This window comes from Lepisosteus platostomus, chromosome 7, assembly GCF_059453375.1.
Source record: "Lepisosteus platostomus isolate fLepPlt1 chromosome 7, fLepPlt1.hap1, whole genome shotgun sequence".
NCBI lineage: Eukaryota > Metazoa > Chordata > Actinopteri > Semionotiformes > Lepisosteidae > Lepisosteus > Lepisosteus platostomus.
This window is the reverse complement of record NC_142617.1, coordinates 34,608,236-34,630,036: the sequence shown is the minus strand read 5'-3', so window position 1 is coordinate 34,630,036 and position 21,801 is coordinate 34,608,236. Positions and strand designations below refer to the sequence as shown.

At 39.5% G+C, this 21,801-nt stretch overlaps 1 protein-coding gene across 3 annotated transcripts in view; it reads left to right on the top strand.

Moving 5' to 3' along the window:
• Positions 1-865: 865 nt before the first annotated feature.
• The window catches only part of wnt2bb (wingless-type MMTV integration site family, member 2Bb), a 43,779-nt gene continuing 22,843 nt past the window's right edge, over positions 866-21,801 (top strand). The window contains exons 1-2 of one of the 3 annotated variants that reach the window (XM_088639980.1): positions 866-1,006; positions 12,951-13,927. In XM_088639980.1, the coding sequence (XP_088496106.1) occupies positions 13,734-13,927 (194 nt within the window). In that variant the 5' untranslated portion in view covers positions 866-1,006; positions 12,951-13,733. Of the gene's footprint in view, positions 1,007-12,950; positions 13,928-14,831; positions 14,940-21,801 lie in introns of those variants that run through there. The other 2 variants (XM_088639981.1, XM_088639983.1) reach the window with 2 other exon arrangements.

Here is a 21,801-nt window from a genome sequence, read left to right as displayed (position 1 = left end):
TTTTTTTCCTGGACCGTTACCAGTAAGAGGAATTTCAAACAGAACCCATGTGGTGAGACAAGTCAGATATGAGGATAAATCAGAAGGTAGTTAAATGGAGTTTGCGATAGACCAGACATGTTTTTGGAGCCAGCCAGAGGCAATCTTCCATGCCTCACACCTGATTCACAACTGAGCTGTCTAAAATAGCCCAGCACTCACAGAAAGGATCCTCAAAAGGATGCCATAAAGGGATGACACTGCGTTCAATTCATTTATCATGGTGGGGTGGGGGGGCTGGTAAAAGCTTTGGTGTTGCTGTCAGTTCACCTGCTGTGGGTCTTAACTGGCAGGGCTGACGGCATGCCCCAGCGATCTTGGAACAATTTGTTATAGAGTTGTCACTGTAAAATCTAATTCTGACTGCCCGTCCCGGGGATAAAGACAGAATGGGTCACATGTGGTGTGGATTAATCTCTCCGGACTCTGTCTGATGGTGATGTAACCAAAGGGGACATAGCTTGGGAGCTTGCCTGGTGTGTGTGTGTGTGTGTGTGTGTGTGTGTGTGTGTGTGTGTGTGTGTGTGTGTGTGTGTGTGTTTCGTGTGTGTGTTTCGTGTATGGGCGTGTATAACACAATGCAAAGGCTAGCCAGAGTCAGTACTGGCCTATTTTGAGAATTATAACTCCACTTTCTGGAGGCTGTACCATCTCCTGTCAACAGAACTATATATATATGAGACAATAAAGTAAAAAAAAACACTGAGTATCTGTTAGGAAACCAAATAGGAAACCCTTTTTGTCACCTATCTCTTACTCCACCCACCCTTCACCGTCACTCGTGATATTTTTAGGGTTCGGCATTGTTGCTGACCTTTAGTTCAGTTTCCGACTAATGCTCCTGGATTTGTGCTGATTAATTAGAATCCAGCTGTTTATGCATGCTTCTCTTCTCCCACCAGGCCCCAAGACCCTGGCTGCCCGAAATCATCCTGTGCTCAACACTGGGAAGCATGCACGGGGAGCGGTAAGTAGCACAATTGTGTTCCGGTCGCAACTGGGCTTTTACTAACGACTACCGAAAAAATTAAAGTAAGGAGACCTTTCCTGTAGTCTGGACAGCCTTACAGGAAAGGTCTCTCCGAGTGAACAAGAGCAGAATTCCTGTGTCTTCTCTAGAACGACAGAGAGAGAGAGCACTGATTTTAATTGGGCTTTTGCTACTGCTGCTGTTTGTGTTGTTTCATTTTTACTTTTTATTACCAGAGTTGTAAACTCTGACATTTTGCTGAGCAATTTACTCCAAAACCCTGCTAGGACAATTTCTCCAGATGGCTGAAAATAATTAACGGTTTCATCATTTTTTTAAAAAATTTTGATTTGTGTTTCACAATGTTTTTCTACAGTAAAGCCTTTCCTTTCCGATCGAAACAGTAATCCTGATTGAAATGTGAAATCCCTCGGTTAAAAATGATTGTAAGAACCACACTTAACGTTTATGCTCATGAACTTTAGCAAGGGAGGGCAATTTATTTCCTGTTAGAAAATCTTGCAGCAAAGAAGATGTCAAGTCTAATTACCATCTAGGTGCGTAAATTCCTTTTAAGGGCTGTGTCTTTTGGACTGGTTTGCTCTGTCAGAAGCTCTGTCAAAAAAACAGAAGCTTGATCTCACAGGTAGTAATATGGAGTTTAAATTCGAGTAGATTATTGTTGTATTTCTTGTGTTACCTTCTTCTTCCCTATTGTAGTTTGGTCCATAATAATGATCATAATCCATAATCATAATTGGTCCATAATCATTATAGCTTAATGCATGTTTTTTAAGTAATCATCAAGAAAATAACCAGTTAGCCTAATGCCTCTTACTAAACATTGATTTTGGTCAGCCATTTTATGATAAAGTTAGTTTCAATACACATGTAATTCCAGTATTAACAGATAGACTGGTAACTACATAGATGCTATAGAATTGAACTTCACAGAGCCAGCCAAGATCACTTTTACAACAAACATCTAGTCAAGCCCAGAACTGTATTCCAGTGCTGTTCAAAATAACTTCAATTGGAAAATAACATGAAATATAACTTATTCTAAATTATTCAACTGTATATTATTTATTACATTTCAATTTTAATATTATTTAATTGTGTAAAAAGCATGCATTATATCCAGTGGGAATAGAAAATATTGACACCCTTGGACCTCCACCACATTTTGCTATGTTACAACCTCTGATTGCAATGCAAAAATGAAAATACAGAACTGAAAAAAGTATTCACCCTTCTGAGACCTTAAGCATTTAATATTTAGTCCCTCGCTCTTGTGCAGTAATTACAGATTCAAGTCTTTTGCAGTGTGTTGTAACCAGGTTTTTACATCTTGTGGGACTAACTTTCACCCATTCTTCCTTACAAAATGCCTCCAGCAGTTGCAGGTTACTGGGGGAGTGGTGGCAAACAGCAACCTTCAATTCCTGCCACAGATTTTTTATGGGACTGAAGTCTGGATTTTCACTGGGCCACTCAAGGTCTTGCACCTTCTTTTTAAGGCACTCGAAAGTTGCGTGGGTTTTATGTTGGGGCGCATTGTCCTATTGAAATTCGAATCTCTGTCCCAGTTTCAGATCTTTTTGCAGACTGTTCCAGGTTTTGCTCCAGGATCTGGTCCATCCATTCTACCCTCTGTTATGGGAAGCCTCTCCAGTCCCTGCCAATGAAAAGCAACCCCACAACATTACCCTGCCACTGCCATACTTCAGTTCAGGCATGGTGTTTTGTGAGCGATGAGCAGTGCTCGTGCTCTTCTTTCACCAGGCATAAATCTTAGCATTAAGGCCAAATAACTCAATTTTTTTTTCTCATCAGACCACAGATTTTTTTCCCAACATCTTTTCAGAGGCTCCTATATGCCTTTTCACATATTTAAGACAGGACTTAGGGAGTTTCTCCCATCTCAATTATGAGACATTGTAGGTCTTTGAGGGTTGTTTCTGGCCTCTTGACTGCTTCTCTGACCAATGTCCTTCTTGTCTGGCTGCTGAGCTTTGAAGGGACAACATGGTCATTGAAGATTCTGAGTAGTTTTGTGTGTCCTCCACTTCCTAAGAATTGACTTAAAAGTGCTGCTTTGAATAATCAGTGCCTTTGGAATATTTTTTATATTCCCTTGCCCGACATGTCTGTCTACAAATCTGTTCCTTTCGAAAGCTCCTTCATCTTCATATTGCTTTGTACAGTATGCAATGTCCAATGGTGGGAACTCACACAGACAGGTGTATTACGCTTTAAAAGACAGGTGTGTCCCATCTGAATGGTTAACCACTTTAATTGCACACAGGTGGATTTAAACATATTGAGCAAATTCTAAAGGCAACTGGTAAAGGCAGAGCTTTAATGCTAAGGGGGTGAATACTGTTCCAATGAAGATTTTTAGGGGTTTTATTTGTTTTTATATTTTTTTAGCTCCAATCTTTTAAACACATTGATTTTGTAGAGGAGGCTGCATGGATCAAAAGGCGAAAAATATGTACATCTATCGAGTCTTCCAGTTGTTAACAAAATGTAGCAAAATACAATGGTGAGGTCATTTCATTCAACACCCAGATTTTTACACCCAGAATATTCCGAATTTTAGAATTGGTGAAGAATACCAATAGATTTTGCAATACCTCAATCTGGACTTTGAGCAGTTTAGAGGTCATTTGCAATTTGCTGCTGAATTGCTCAACCAGTGAAGGTGTCTGTTTGGAAACAGGCTGAAAGCCACAATCGAGACACAAGGAGATTCAAACCTGGTTAGATTTAGCTAGATGCGACAAGGATCAGATGCTCAAGTCATGACTAATACCTAATGGCTGAGATGAGTTTTTCTGTTCAAAAGCAGTCTTTGTTAATTATTGAGGCCAAAGAGTTCGTTGGTCCAGAGAACATAGTTCCAGAAGTCTTGTGGGTCATCAATATGCTCTTTGGTGAAATTCAGACAGGCAGCAATGTTCTTTTTGGAGGGCAGTGGTTTTCTCCTTGCTATTCTTACATGAACACCATTATTGTTCAGTCATTGTCTGATATTTAAGTTATGAGCATCACATTATCCAAGACAAGAGTCGTCTGCTGTTCCTTCTATGTTACTCTTTCTTGGATGTTGTAACTCTTTCTAGACTGATGAACATCAATAACTTTTTGTGGGGGGACCTCAGAGATTTCATAGTTTCTGGTATGACTACTGGAGACCAAACGCATTCAAAAGCTGTTTTGGAATTGTCACGATTGTAGTCCCTCCCCCTTAAGGGCACTCTGGCTCGTTCACTTTTTAGTTGATTTTGTGCACCTGCTCCCTGTTCCTGCCTCCCTATTAAAGCCAGGCTCTCACTCTGTTCACCGAGTTGACCCTACATCAGCGGCTCGGGTGGCATTCACCTCCTAGGTGTCCTGAACCAGCCGAGTCCGGGACCTGGAGCACCTGATTCTGTTCCCCCTTTCTTCTCCCCGACCCTTCGCCGGATCCCGCTCCAGTTTCTAACTTTGTCATGTCTGTCTACAACCCCTCGCCAGATTCCGCTCCGGCTTTTTACTTTGTTTTGTTCGTCTTGGATTTATCACCGGCTCTGGACCTTCACCTGCACTGGACTTCCCTTTGGACTCCCTTTTGGACTGTTCGCCTGGACCACGCCCCCCGGAGCACCTTCGTCACGCCCCCCCCCCGGTTCCTCTACCAGCCCAGTTCCTCGTCTCCCTCCTGTGTGTGTTAACTCCCTTCCGGATTGTGTCGTCTGCATAGGGTCCTGAAAGACGCTTCATAACAGGAACTGGTTACTATAAACCCTATTGGGTATTTAGAGTATTTTGATTCAAGAAGGCTGTCATGGTAAAATTATGAAATTGCCATAGCTATCTATGGGGCTCAAAAACCTTTTCTCAGCACTATATACAAATTGAGAATTGTAGAAAGCATCTTGTGGAGTTTTCATGAGAGAATGGACTGCAAAGGCATCACTACAGGCAGTGCCATCAGATGAGGACTGAATAGAACATCTGAGAGCATAGCTGCATAGAGCATAGCTGTGTGCTTTTGGACTGCTTTGCTCTGTGAACAAAACAGAAGCTTGATCTCACAGTTAGTAATGTGGAGCTTAAATTTAGTACTATACAGTCTTATATTGTGCTTAACCAAACTTGTCTTTTACTTTCGACTACGACAGGTTTCTTTGTCCTTAAAAAATATTATTGAAGCCATTGTGAATCTAGCCATTAATGCACCCATGTATTAAAATGTGGCCTTTTGTAAGCAGCTACAGTACAAGAGTTTTTCATCACTACCTCTGCATTGTTCTTCCCTATTGCATATGGATAGCATCATGTTTAGCTGTGGAAAAATGACTTTTATATAATATCTCTTTAGACAGCTAAGTCCAGATAAGCAAATATCTAGTACTGGGATGGGATACTTCCAAGGAAAACCAGTTCATGGTGATAGTGGACCAGTAGATGGCACTCTTTCCTCTGGACCAGAATTCCCAGCCTAAATTACCAGTATGGTGACTGAGGATAGTGTGCTGTAACAGGTGCTGTCTTTTGGATGAGACGTTAAACTGACAGAAGACTGATGAGGTCAAGACTAGTCAGTCATTAAAGCTTTGTATTCAAGATTCCACTCTGACTACCTTAAATGAGACACTTAATTCAGAGGGTAAAGTATTTTTTCATTCTTCCACCTTATTGGCTCTGTTGTTCAACCAGGTGGTGTTACTCTTCAGTGGGGGGGGGGGGGAGTTGAAGTTGTTATTATAATAATAATTATTGTAATTGTTATTATTATTATTATTATTATTATTATTATTATTATTATTATTATTATTATTGTTATTATTGTTGTTATTATTATTATTAGGTGTTTGTTGTTGACCATAGCAGTCAGGATTATGAGTATGAAAATAGTATGCTGGTTCTAACAATAGAAAATTCACCTAACAATATACAGTAGATATCTATTAACATTTACAGACTTTTTAACTGAATATTACCATAGAATAATACCATATACAGATTAGTGATCTTTAACTTGTAGGTTTGGGGGAATTTTAAAATGTAAATTTAAATGTAAAATTATTAATTTTGTGAGTCCTACATGTAGTCTGTGGGGGAGGCAGATAAATGTCAGAGAGGTTCTGTAGGTCTTTCACAAAGTGTCTTTTGTGTTTTGTACAGGCAGCCTGACTCCTTTTTGACTCCATTGTTCCAACATTAAGCTTTTTAATCATTCAATTTATTCTGCACTCTCAACACCATGCTTATAAACAGCACACTTACTTGTCACTCTAATGTCATATCCCAAAAATAAATGAATAATGGATGTGTTCTGAATGCAGAGAGCACTCTGTCACATTAAAAATAGGTTTCATATGAGCTAATCTAGTGCCAAAGTAAAGGCCATATAGAGTTACCTTTTAAGGTGTTGGCCATTACATACTTATACAGTATCTGTAGTGTTTGTTTAAAATATCAGGCAAGTATGGACAATGGAATAAATATTGTGAATATTAAATTAGCAATTACAGTACATGTACAGTATATATTAGATATGTTAACATAGCTTTTTACAAGTATCAGTGCAATTAATGCCATGTTTGCCTGGGATTTTCTAATCATATCATATCTGGCTGGCAGAGGGAACAGACAAATCTGTTCTATCCTCTGCGTTCTCACTAAAAGACCTGCCATTTAAAATTACATTTAAATCTTAAAAGCATTTGGACTTTTTATGATGGCATGCCATAAGACCACAGAAAAGTAAAAATTAAAGTAATAACAACAACTTGCTTATAGCCAAGTAAGAACAGTCTAAAACTCTAGGATTTCTTTTTGTATTTTACTTGGACAGTAAATAAAGGAGTCAGTTTACCTTGTATCTGGAATAGCAAAAAATCACAGATTAAGGTCATAATTTCAGGGAAAGTCTAAGTACTTTTTAAACTGTTGTCAAACTCATGAGACTCAATACTGTCTGTGCAGACAGAGTTAACATTCTCTGGGAAAGGTTCTTAATTATGTTTTTGCCTTAATTCATTAATTTCCATTGATTGATTAACCCCTATGTCAGATGACCTCCAAAACTTGATTTGCCCCTAAAGAGGGCTTTCCAGCCCTTCTCTCAGAGAGCTCCAATCCAGCCAGATGTACGTCACCTGCTTCTGTAAATGATTGATCAAATTAGCATGTAGTCTGTTGAAAGTATAAACTCTTTGTTTCTAGAGGGCTTAGGAGTTAGGTTCCAAATGACCATTTGATACTTAATTTAATTAATCGTCTGTTCAATTAATCCCAGTTAAAAGGTCTGTAAAAATTGGCAGCCTTTAAAAAGTGCTGGATTGATGCTTAATGGGGATTTCCCTTTTCCAGTACATTAGTTGTTAATAAGTTTTTTCTACTTACCTTAATCTTTTTAACTACTTTGACCGTCTGTTGCAGTTTCGTAGCTAGTAACACTTACAATGAATCTGCATGTAAATGTTTAGTATTCACAAAGGAGAAATAAAAAAAATAGATTTATTTCTGGTTAAGGACTTTAGTCAAAATAAAATGTTCTACAGCTTTGTTGCAATGTTTGAAAGGAGTAGTTGTGGTTAAGTCTGTTGCAATAGTTTAATTTCCAGAAAGAATAGTTTTGCCATTAGTGTGTTTAGACTGCATTGTCAGTACCGATTAAAACAAATGTGTATACAACACCTTTAAAAGTCCTTATGAAGCACTTTAATACACGTAATTAATACATGAATACACATATCACACATGTCACGATAAAATTAAATTAAAAATTACAAAGCTGAAGACAAAAGAAAATACAGAAGACAAAACCGTCTAAAAAAAGCCTTTCTTAAATGTTGACATCCTGGATTTAAAAGCACTTAGTGTGGCTGAGTCTCTGATTGCTTTCAGGGTGATGTTCCAGTGCTCTGGGGTTCATCAGTAAGAGGCCCTGTCACCCACAGAATGTGGCTCAACAGTGGGGTACATAATAGACCAGAATCCTTTGAGCAAAGAAGGGGAGTAATGGGATAGTATATCCCTACGTTCAATGGAAGCATGCCATGCACAACCCTGAACATGAGGAGAGATTAAGCTTAATACCTACTGAAAGCCAGTGCAGGGACTCCATGAGAGAAGTGACAAGATCACTTTAGCGTATTTAATTTGTAAAGTTAGATTTAGAGGCTCCTGCAAGTAGGACATTACAAAAGTTCTTGAAAAGGTACAGTTAATATATGAACCAGTCTTTCTACAAGACGTAGCCTGGCAATATTTTCAAAATACAAAAACAAAGTATTTACAATATTAAAATTTGTTAAAGATGGAGTGTGGGAAATTACTGGTTACGTTGTAAAAACTAGACTGCCACACAACACACAAGGATTTGTGTTATCTTTACATCATATAATTTTAAATTATATTAATTTATATCAATGATCTAGATACCAAAAATGACATAGAAATTACAAAAGAATTTTAAATATTATTCTTAATCTTTAAGAAATTATTCTTTAGAAATTTTACTTAAGGCATAATTCAAGACTGGGCTTGTTGTTAACAAGCACAGAGTGTTATGTGCAGGAGAAAGATACATTTAAATTATCAGGAGAGAGATACATTGAATAAATTAATAAACTAAAAAAAGATTTAAAGAAAACTAAAGAAATGTGCAATAGTAAGACTTCATTTAGAATATTGTGTGCAGTATTGGTCACCACTTCACAAATTAAGTTGGGTGGGATGGAATCAGTCCAGATACGAGCAACCAGACGCATTCCCAGGTTCAAAGGACTTGAACAGAGAACAGAACAAGATACAGTACACATATTCAAACATATTGCCAAAGTCAACCCAATGGACTTCTTCATAAACAATATTGAAATATGAATGAGAAGGGACAAGTATAAACTGCATGGGAGTGGATCTAAAAATAGTGACAGGAGGGACTTATTTACACGAAGGGCTGTAGGAGTACAGAGCAACTATGATGTTGAAGTCAATACCCTGGTTCTTTCAAGAAGCAGAATGGATGAGATCCTTAGATCAATTACAGTAGCTATTAGAAGCGCAATTATGGGTTGAGTGATCATCTCTCATTTGTAACTTTTAAGATAGTGTGTTTGACTTATCTTGCTCCTTGTAATGTTAGTAACTTGGTGCTCAGGGTCTCATCCATCTGTACCTTGAAGGATACCATTTAACCTGTGGCAACAACATGGCTGAATCATGTTTTTCCAGACTCCCACAACCTTTTGTGTAAAGACAAGCCACATGCTTAATGGCCTAAATACACTTTCTGCTTAATTTCAAATTGCACTAAAACAGAAAATTATTTTAACAAGGTGTATTGTAGAGCACAAGATGTAATAAAAATATTAAGGTCCCTTTAAAGTAACTTGTTCCGTTGTTGAACCGACTTTGACAGCTGCTAATTGCTTTCCCAGTCTAACCAGAGGTCGGGGCGCTGTTCCATTAAGGTGATGACTGACGATTCATTAATTCAACTGTATGCGGCGTGCAGGTGGATAAACCTTAAAATGATAGATTACTCGATAGATTACACTTTGGGGGGTATCACGCTTTGTGAAACGTACAGTAAGAATTAATGACGTTTCACAGATGTACTGTATTCTTGTTATTTTTAAAATGTGAAGAAATTGATCAGCGCGTACAAGCCCTAAATGGTTAAAAAATAAACCCTTTAGATTTGAAACCAGGTTTTATAGTGAGATAGTTTCTGAGCAACACAAATGTAAAAGTGGAATAACACTGTATTAAGCCTGTTTGTAACATCAAGGTGTACAGGTATCGCCCATTGACTGTTCTTAACGATAGGGCTGTTGACAAGCTGTGCTTCTTAGTTACACCTCCAGTTGGAAGTTGAACTTGAATGACCGTTAAATACTAAAAGATAGTTTTTTTTTTTAATTCTGTTGTGAACCTTAGCCCGGAAAGTTAATTATACTGGAAAAGAAAAGGGTATTCCCTTTGAGGGAAAGGATAGTTCCCAGATTACACTCAGTGTAAACAATTGTCAGAATATTTACATCTTGATTTGAATAAAAGTTAAACATCACTTTTAATCGCAAAACCTTGTTGAATACATGTGCCCAATGATGTACAGAATTGCAACCGGGAATCCGTGCCTGTAAATTGGAAGCCGCCCTTTTACGCTTGCCAAGATATTTTGCAAACAAATACAAAATTCCTAGAAAACAGACTCCAGTAATTTATGTTTGGGGGAAGAAAAAAACGCTGCGATTCGTGACAGAGTTGTTCTTGGTGTGATTATTGATTCTCTTGTATGAGACGATTGGAACACGTTTTTACGCACGGATCGGAAGGTTCAGCGAGCCGAGAGGTGTAAATCAACGAGAGAAAGAGACCAACCACAGCGGTCTATAGACTATGCAAAGGTGTAGACAGTAAGACGCAGAAGTGGAGGCTCAGGTGGTGTTTGGGCTGAAATTGGAGTCGGAGGTATTTATACACAGTCTGCACCATTAGTGTTGCTCGAATCTCCCTATACATAAACACGCACACAGAGGGAGTATCGTTTTCCTGGCGGAATGCATCCCCGAAGGATACGGGCTAGTCTTCCATTGCGACCCAACGTTCATCCGTTGTCTTATCTGATCAGTGCCTTAAATGTATTCGAAGATTTTGAAGACATTATTGTGACTTTAGCGTTTCTAGTCTTATTTTTTATTTTTATTTTTATTTTAATTTTTGCACATTATTGCAAAGCTGCTCGCATCTTTCAAAATAGTATTACATTCCGTCTTTAACCAGTGTTGCGGACTATTGTCGTTGGCCATTGCACAGTATTTTCAGTCCTGTATTCTCAGACATTTTCTATTGCGTGGATGTTAGGACCTAGTTAAACGGCCCTTACTCGAGTATCTATCCAAGACAGATGGGGGGTCACTTGGTTTTCTTGATCCCTGAAAACTGACTCTTACTGACATTTTTCATTCACTGGAAGGAAGATCTATTAAACCTATTATTCCTTAATTTCACACCCCTGCATAGTCTTATCGCATCGTTGCTTCAAATGTAAACGGGACTTTAAAAACGTTTTATACTCTTCTATTTTTTCAGTTATACAGTATATAAGCGCTGTACGACTGTTGCCTTTTCAGCATTTAGTGGTTCAAGATGTTAGAAGGAATACTAAAAGAGGACATCGCACTGTAAATCAGACTTAACGCGATATGAAACAGTTATTGTTTTAAATTATCTACAGTAGGTGGATAGAGACATGCGACAAGCCCCGTTTGTTTCAATATCACTGAATCCGATCACATGACGCTGTGACAGATGGAGATTGATGAAGGACGGAGTGGGGAGTGTGTGTGGGGGGGACATCTTGCCTTTTGAGAAGTTCTGGACGTGAGGTATCACAGGAATGTTTGAGACATGTATCATTACTGAGATCAGCCCCCACGCAACTATGACTCCCCTGTCGTAGTCAGACAAACGCGTAGTTTCTGACAGCACCTAAGTAACGGGGATTAAGCGGAGAAGGAACTGAGTGCTTCGTCGTCGTTCTCTGGAGTTGAATGTTAGAATGTTAAGCATGTAGGTTCACTCAATTGTATCCTGTGTCATATGCAGTTAATCTTTCCCGTCAGTGTTCAATGGTGACATCACTTCAAAATTTATAGTCTTATTTAGAGAGCAAATGAGAACGTCTTGGATATTCGCGTAATTGAATTAATTGCATGGATTGGGCTATCCAATGTTGTCTTTTCCACGGGAACGTTAAGAAGTTTCCACAGAAGTTAAGGTTTGAGAATTATAGCAGCTGGGACACTAAATAAACACCATTCATGTATACTGTAAATTTTAGGCCTAACCACACTAGAGAAGACATTTAGTTAACTCTGTTCTGGTGACGATTCAAGGTTTGAATGCGAGCTGAATTAATTAGCAATTTCTGATTTTTACATATCGTGTGAAAAACACAGACCATGTACATTTTTTTTTTCTTTTTGTGGAATGATAAAAGTTAGTAAACTTGTAGGCCTGTTTTGAAGTCCGTTTTAAGTTCCTCTCATCACAGTCAAACATGTACTGTACGCGCGCCAGTTCCTGCTTTATTAATCGTTTTAAAACACAAATTTATAGACATGTTTTTATTTGGTAACAGCAAAGTACGCACTTTTAAATTATGCATAAGGGAACACATAACCGGCAGTACAATTTCCCCCGTAGTGCTAGTGTGGCTTTCTGGGGTGAGCGTCTGTATCAGGCCCTGCTCGGTGCAGTGACCCTACCAGATACCACTGCGTGCGCACTCCAATAAAATACTAACTTAGGTTTGAGTCACATGCTATCTCTATATCAAGTCCTTTATCATATGAAATGGCATTGCAAGTTTCGGTCTCTTGACAGTCTCCTGTCTTAGACGGAAGAATGCAGCCGTTTTCCTATGCTTTTCAATATTTCTAATGCTGACAAAGATACGTTGTGTGATTAACTCACAAATACCAATAAATCGATTTCTTCAGCAATGAGGTTTGTTAAAAAATAAGATCCACGCGACTGACGTGAAACATTCCCATTCTAAAAATGGGCGATGATAAAAAAATTAGGTATCTTTGGAGGGAGTGAATTGAAGTGTGAATAAACCCAAAGACTTAGTCGCGTTTTTCTTTCTATAATCGTTTACCCTAAAAGACTAAAAACATCTACGAAGCAGAGATTTACAGTGTTTGTGACACCATTCGTGAGCACTTCCGCACTAATGCAGCAAAGGTTAACCCTCCCTATAGATTAATCGCCTCCAATCTCGAAGTATTATCTCTGTCTTTAATCCGATTTACTGTTTGTGGTATCTTCAGTAGAAGATTTGATTCTCCAGGCGTGTTCAAGTTACCGGTCAAAGGGGACTGTGGCACGAGTTGCGTCAGTATTGACATGTCTGTTATGTGCTGTTTGACAGGGGTGTCTGCGGGTAGCCGGGTTCCTGCCTCCTGCCCCAACGGATGACACCTCTGCACTCCTCCCTTCCCTACGAAAACGCACGGCAGCGCATCCCACACAGCAGCCAAAGGCATCCCTCCGTCCCCCACCGACACTGCCCAATGAGGGAAGAGATCCAAAGGGGCTGTCAACATTTTTTTTTGCTTTTTCCCCAACTCACTTTTACAGTTTATTTAGTTCATTGCTTCGGCTTACCTCACACACAGGAGGACGAATGACCGTTGGAGGAGAGGAGAAATGTCTCTTTGGAGGGAAAAATAAAAAGGTTTAGAGGAAGGGCTGTTTTTTTTTCTTTTTTATAAAGGAGCAAAGCTTGGTATTAAAGAAAATAAACTCATCATCTGCTCGGGTAATGGGAGAGCGCCGTGCAGTGTCGGAGAAGAGACGGGACTTCAACGAAGCGAAGTCATGCTACTCGCCTGTTCCTGATCGTTCGGGCACCCGGTAGCCCTCCTGGACTGGGATTACAGTGACTTTCTTTAAGTACACGTCTCAACAATGCCAGCTGTCGGAATTGTTTAGGTGGTACATCTTTCCCCCGTCTGGTGAAATGAATATTTAAAAAATAAAACAGTATATGTATAAATATATAGCCTATACGAGGGAATGGAAGGTATCGCCCGCACAACCCTTTTTGTGTGATTGATTTTCATCTTGTCCCAGTACTGAAAACATTCTTTGCACCCAAAGAACGCCTGTGTCCGGTCCCGTAGATAATCTGGGAAAATAAAAACAAAGGAAAATGTTTGGTTTAAGCAGAGGTCAGAGTTTTCACCGGCTTCAAAGCAAACCTTCTTCCAGCGCAGGGGGTGAAGGATTAAGGCATCTGCCCCGACCCGGAGCATCTTCTACAGACTCCAATACCACCTCCAGGCTATATTTCGCCTTTGTTCTTCTCCTTCTCACGCTCACGCCTCGAGTGGATTCTTCGTGGTGGTAAGTACTGCACGCCCCACATTCACTTGTGAACCCCCAAATCCCTCCATTTCCTTCTATTCTGCGGGGCTCCTGATGGTTTTAACTAGTGTTACATGTTTGTTTTTTGTTGAGAGTGTGATTAAAGTTAATACGGATCTACCTTAAATCCCCCCGAAGCACAGCGGGACTGTTGCACGTTAAAATAAAAGGCGCCCGACTGCTAAGGTGCTTATCTACAGTAAATGTGATCCTCTTCTGTTTTCCTTTCTGTCTCTTCTCGTCTTATTTTCTCTGTGCCAAATTAACATCAGCGTATTATCCGGACGAAAAGCGTGTTCTGGCATCAATCTAAGAAGTGCTTTACAATCAACATAAAAACTTGATTTATTCAGGTTTTTTTATTTTCCAATAAAAAATAAAAATTATTAACCAGGCGTAATAACGCTTTAGTTTCACATTTTAACATTCATTTCTGTACAGTCGTAACCTAACCAGCAAGACTGTGTGTTAAGACTGTCCTTATTGGCATACTGTAGCACGTAAACTGTACATTCAAATTACTTCTAATTCACTCAAAGCGCCGATTTACCCGTGTAGATGTATCAATTTAGTTCTTATTCTGTTGGAAACAATAGTTTTGAAAGATATGTGCACCAAACGATTCATCAAAGCTCTTTTTAGTATGATCATTTTTAAACAGCAACGAGGCGTAATCACACGTTTTAAGGTTGTAGACTACAAGTGTATGCTGTACAGTACAGTATATACAGTAGTATAATGACCATTTTAAGTAATTCTTCTATAGAACTATAATGCAAATTCTTATTAATATAGTATAGTTTATCTACAAAGATACCAGAAACTATTGTAATCTTAGTCGACAAATGCAACCCTACGTGCATGAAAAGGATTAGCACCTGTTGTGAACTACAGTCTCTTCTGTGCGATTGTCTTCCACGTCCTGAGCACAGAGCGGCGACTGGAGCACTATTTTCACTGAACAGAAGGAATGTCTTTGAGCTTCCAGTAGGTAAGAAGGCTTTTCGTCGGTCTATACATATCGTTCTAGTGTTCATTTACAGTATAACGATATGGACTATGCATTATAAAGCCTCTACATTAAGTGCAAATCACCTATTTCTATCCTATCTCATATAATTGTAGCTCATGCATTATGTGCTGTAGCCTAGATTATTATATATTTTTTTCACTTTAGACATAAATTAAAAGTAGAATTCAAAAACTTTCTAATGTAGCTTTCGCTACAGTGCCGGTCCCGACCCTTCAAACATAAGCGTGGTATTTCAAAATTATTTTTTTTCTTACTATGAAGTCATATAAACCTTTGCTACCAGGAATTGCAAATGAACACCTTTCTGGCAACTATTGTCGCGAATACATTCTGATGTATGTGTCCGAAAAATGTTTGCTAACCAGACGAAGTGAAAATTGAGAGTTTCATCAGTTTAGCCCAGACCTTTTCTCCGCTCTTGGATTCGTGCGGTAGCAGTCGTGCATTGTCAGCCTCCGTAGCTGGAGGTTAGGCAGTATCGGCAACATACACAGTAGCTACAAATGGATTGACTAAGGCTGCAGGCTGTAGACTCGAATGCAAACAGATAACTGAAATTTCCTACAGTGAGCGCTAGCCGACACCGCTGTATCTCGTTCATCATCGTGTCATTCTGTCCAAGAGTACTATTGTAGTAAGACCCTTGGTAATTTTAATACCGATTATTCTGTCCACAAAAATGACAGAGAATCGGAAATTTGAATTATAATATACTTTGTGTTTTGAAAAAACGCCTAATGTAGAGACTTTCCGTGAAACGACCAAATAAGAAACTGGTCAGTTACAATACCAAAAGCAGGAACCATAAGTCTGGTTTTCAGATTAGAATAAAAGAATTAAAAGTACTGTAGATATGATCACCAATCAACTGTACAGCCTGATTTGATATTCGTTTGGTATTGTAGGTAGGCACTAAAACACTTTTCTTATTCAGTCAACAAGCACTGTGTAGAATGCTGTATTCCAAAAACTTGAAGTGTCACATCGGCTATCTGGCTTAAAAAGCTACGATGTAAATACAATCAAGCCTGGATTGTATAACTAAAATGGCCTCTACCGTAGATTGATTGATAAGCAGCCTACTGCAGACTGATAGATTGATCAAATGGAGTATACAGTTAGGCAGTTCCTTGAATTGGACTTTTTCCATAATATGATACGTTTTTTTTTCATATGGTTTCAACATAACTGCATTTTGTTCTGGTTAGAACTAAGATCTTGGCATGTGTGCCTTGTTACAGTAAGTTGCGGTACATATGCTTTCAATGTGTGTGGCTCTGTGAATCACAGGCACACCTTAAACAGTCCTGTTTTTTGTATAAATTGAAGCACTTGGAAAACAAAATAAAAAGTTCCATAAACATTTAAAGTGCTATTATCTGCTTCACTCTCAGCGTGCATCCAGATTGTTGATCTTCCCTGTATTTTTAGAAATGTCTAGTCCCACATCATTCAGGTTAGAGCAAAGTACCTTTTCCCCAGTAGTCTTAAATCCAAATAGAAATATGGTGCATTCATTCTGGCACTATAGCATTTAGTGTTGAAAATGAAAATTCAATTGCTGATTGTCTTCTCAATGACACATCACAAGCTCCCAGGCAATGTGACAGATAGGTGCATGGCCCAGAAACAGACATGAGTCAGAATTACCAAGAAAAATGTCTCCACATTGCCAATGTGAGATTATTCCCTCAAGTGCGGCTCTGTGTCTGGCTGAAACGCAACACGTGGTGGTTATTTCTGTTTGGAGAAACAGAAAGAAAGAAGACAGGTAACACCTTAAGGATGCTAAACAGCCAGGACACTGTGTTTTTTTCTTCTCTTTACACTTTTCAGCTTTTCAGAAATAACATTTAGTCTTTCACATATAATACAGAAATATCAGGGCCATATTTAAAATAAGGATATGGTTTGAGTAGCATCTTATAGCATAATTCATAAGCCTCACAAAGAAATGGCATGATTTAAATTTCCCATTAAAAGAAAAAACTTTTCAAGAAGTCATGAGCCATGTTCCGAGTTTGCGTACAAATCAGAATTTTGGCTTTCTGGCTTTGTTTCCTTTCAAAACATGCCGCATAAGACAACTGGCTGGCTAATCCTAAAATAATAAAACCGTAAATTTAAGAAGGCCCCTCTGGCGACCCTTTTACCTGGCACAGCTGGTTGCCAACAGGCAGAAAGAAATATATCATAGAGCAGAGCAAGAGCAACCCAGCATTTACCAGTTACTGAACAAAGCAGAGATTCCAATCCAAATGGAAATTGGAAATTGTAAGTGAAACATAATTAAACTAGAGGGGATCTGTAAAGAATAAACTGTTTTGAAGCCCCGTATATTTTTTGTATAAATTGGAAGTACTGATACTATATGTCAGTGACAGACCCCACTTCTTTGTCTCAGTTTTCCAATGCAGTATAATACAATGCAGTATAATTTAAAGGCAATACACATTTGCTTAGGAAATGTCGCCAGGAAGATTTGTAAAGAAGGGTTATAATGTAAAGACTGATGCAACTATAGACTTTATGATGTCTTGGTTGTTTGGACATGATCCATAAGCAGCAACCTCCCACTGTTATGTTTTCATTTAAAAGTCCTATGGAAGTTATTTTACCATGGTAAATGCCTACAGGCCTTCCCCTCAGTCTTGTCATTTTTCCTGTCACGCATTTAGTTCCCTTTGGATTATAATATAACCTGTGTTTGGGAAAGGATGCCTAACTACACTGTTTGTTTTTGTGTGGTCTTCCAAAGTTGTCAAGAGACTGGCTGTTCATCAGAAAAAAAAATCTTGTCACCAGGAGGGCAGTGGTCATGCTCCGCTAAAGCTGTCAGGCTATGAGTAAAATGTTTGGTGGGTAGTATTTTGGGATGGTACCACATTCAACACTAATGGTCTGCTGTAAAAAAAGGCAGTTAGCTCATCCAATGTGCAGGTAAAAAATGAAAGGGGGAAAGGCATTCCTAAAGGTCCACACAAAGTCAATATGTATAAACTACAATCTTGAAGGTGTGCACAGGTGTTTACCATTGATTTTTAAAATAAATAATAATACTTTTCTTCATCTCAAAGGATCCCAGAGTTTTTCACATATGCAGTAGGAGAGGGTCCACTTCATCCACCCAGCATTATGCACTAACTGCTTTAATACAGCAGATTAAGGGGAGAAGTGACACATTTCTCCACCAGCTGAATTAAAGGAGAACATTAAGAAGGCCAGGTTGTATAAAGTCACGGTGGAATTTAGCCAAGGCAATCAGTTTACTACCCCTGCTTTTCTGACCCGTCTTGGTGTAGTTAATGACCAAATGAACCTTAATTTAATATCTCATTGAAAGACAGCAGTTCCTAGAGTCCAGTTTCCCCAGTCACTATACTAGGGTATTGGTTTACCAATTGTAGTCCAAAGGGAAGAAACTACATTTCAACCAGTAACCGTATTTTCTGGGATGTTCCCCATCCCAGTACAGATCCAACTCCTTGCTTGCTTGGCTTCTGAAATCAGATGAGAACAGGTTATGAGGTAGTATCATTATCACCTCCGAATTAGGTCATGTTACTAGATTGTGTTATTCGCTTAAAGAAAAAAAGCTCAAATACTTAATTCATTGACCCCTTCATCACATTAATGAGCTCTTAAGAAATGTAAATAGGCCCCTTTCCAGATAATGTGCTGTATTAACCACTATTAGTTAATGTGTGTAATTCAATCCCAGACAATTTGCTAGACCACAGACGTTTCGCAGGAACAGCACAATTACACCTGTGTCTTAAATCATGACGTTTTGGAAGCTTGCCATGTTTGAAAACCTCATTCGCCGCTGATGAATAAGTCTCGCACTGCAAGACAAAGCACAGATGAGGGTGGCTGCACAGAGTGATGTTTGTTGAGACAGTCTGAGACACCAGGGGTCTTTGCGGTAATCAGTCAAGTACTGTACATTGGGACAGGCAGAGGAGGCACTTGAGTGCATCTGTGCCGCCGTCTGTGATGGTGACATTTTTGAGACTGATCCTGGAAGCAAGCTTTTACTCAAGAGGTGTCAAATCCTACCTCCACTCCCTGCTCCTTGTTCTTGTTTGATGTCTCCTGGCACTCACTTGATCAGAATTCAGTTACCCAATAAAGTGTAGAACCATATTATCAGCTCCCTAGATTTATCAGAATGTTGCACCTTCTTAGATTATTAGCTGCTTTCTAAAGAGCATTAAAAAAATCCTTCCGAACAGTGAATGGAACCAAAGTATGTGGGGATGCATATCTGTGCTGCAACTACAGCAAAAGGTTTTGCTTACTGTATAATGCTGCTTTGTCTTTTTTTCCTTCATATCAGCTTTGGTAGATGTGTTTCACTGGGCCACTTTGGCAAAACAGTGAATGCACCCAGCATAAAGTAGTGTTCACCCTCAGCTTCACAACCTATAAATAATAAATAAATAGTAGTCCTTACATTTATTTGTGTTTTCTGGACACTCCACTCAAAACAAGTAATGGGAACCCCCCCTCCACCATCACCAATGTGTAGCACCCACCTGGATTATGCAGCACCTTTTTACAGTATAGTGTCCCTATCACTATAGTGGGGGTATGACAACCCAGGATGAGCTCTCCCTACTGGTCCACTTCTTCCAGCAGCAACCTTAACTTTCCCAGAAGGTACTGGCCAGGCTCATATCTGCCTAGCTTCAGTGGGTTGCCAGTTATAAGTTGCAGGCTGATACAGTTGCTAGTCCTCTGGGTTTGAAACAGTGTTTTTTGACCCCTGTCTTTGTCCTGTGACTCTACATTACAGGAAGATGGAGACCTTGAGCAGTTTGAAAGACTGAAAAGACTGACATGTCTGAAGAAATAGATCTGATCCCAGAGCTTTTCACTTACTCTGGCCGTTGCTGGACAGCACACTTTCGGGTAACTTTTAGTATAGTTTCGAGTCTGTCACCAGACGTGCTGATGTGCTGGAAATTGTGCTGTGGTTTTGTGACGAGGGTTTGCGTGCAAATGGGATTAAACACAACAGATCATATGCAAAGTAGTTTGTAGCCAAAAATGAATCTCATTCTGGCATCCAGACAGGACAAGCCTTTAATAAGTGAGTTCCGACAAATATAAACTATGTTACCGTCGGTGCTGGAACAGGCCTCTCTCTATTGGTTATGGATTGTGCCAAAGTTCATGTGCTGTGCAGAGGGTATGTGCAGCTGTACAAAGATAAAGGTAATCTGCGGATCAGTAAACTGAACAGTAAATTCAGTTTATGTGGGCATGGCAGCATGGCACATGAGTGGACAAGATTATATTTGACATCACTTATAGCTAGCCAGCACAGTGATGCAATGATTAGCATTTTCAGGACATTGGGGTCCTGTGTTTAGTTCCGGTAGAAGGTTCTGGCCTGGGGTGCTATCTGTGTGGAGTTTGTATGTTCTACCCAAGTTCTCATGAGTTTCCTCCAAGTGCTCTGGTTTCCTCCCACAATCCAGAGACATAATTGGCTTAGGGGAACATTGGCCCTGGTGTGTTTGCAAGTGTATCTCGCCCCATGTACTGTATGTGCCCTGCGATGGACTGGTGTCCAGTCCAAGGGGCACTTGTGCACAGGCCTTGCACCTGTTGCTTGCTGGAGAGGCTCCAGTTTCCCTGTAACTCTGAATTGGAAGAATGAGTCAGAAAATGCATGGAAAGATCACTTACAGCTACTAACGTTTTTACAAACCTTATTGCTGTGATCTTTCATTTATACAGTATGTACAGTAAAATGCATTGGGCCAATGCCAAATAACGTGTTGGGCTCCTGCAAGTGTAAAGAGCTCAGTGAACAGAATACAGCGTGCATTTCAGAAGGTTCTGAAACATTTGCAGCCATTTCCTTCCTGTTCTGCAAGAAGGGTCACCTTCAGTTGAGGTTGCGATGAGGGTAATGATGTGTGATATGGAACTGTACATTCCACCCGTTTTCTGTAAGATTGAAATCTAGGGATAACCTTGACCAGGGATGATGGGATTCTGTCTCAGGTATTATACATGTATACTAATCCTCAAGTATTTCATCAAGGATGTAAAATCCCTGGTTTAAAGTTCTTACTATTAGAGAAGCTATACCTGTATGTTTGTGTTTAGCTGTTTTTGTGAGAGACATCACACAGAAAGCAGCCTTCAGAACAGCACAGGAAGCGTGATCTAATCAAGAAGCTTAAAAGCCGGTCAGGATATGAACACTGATCATATCTGAGTGCGAAAGGGGCTCTGTCACATAAGAACCGGAATGAAGAACAATGTTGGTCTCACCTGTAGGAACAATGAATGCCCAGAGACTCCAGCAAGCATGGTGGTTGAGAGACAGGAAAAGGGAACAGGTGTAATTGTTTCTAGTTCATCCTTTGAATATTGAACTTTGCACTAATTGTGCCATGTGATTTATTCTTTGTGGAGCCAATGATCCTGCAGTGTGGGTCTGTATTGTCAAACTGCCCTGAGTGCTACAGCCATGTACACAGGGGTTATATTGAGGTAGTGTGGGGTTTAAAGGTGGGCTGCTCTGGGAGAAGGGTGTCTGATTGTGTTTTTATCATTCTGCACTTGTGGATGCAGAGCTCTTAGGAACTACCTGCCTTAGACCTCTGAAAAGCAACTGTGTGTGAAGTAAAAGCAATTGACTTTCTTCGTTGTCCTGCAGAGACTAATAAAACACACTGCCACTTTTTCAAAAACGTATTTAATTAAGTCCATTGGAATTATTGTACAAACTATTTGGCTCGTTAGAGAAGCAGGCTGTGACACAAGGGGTATGATAATTAAGTATGGGCATGAAAGCGCT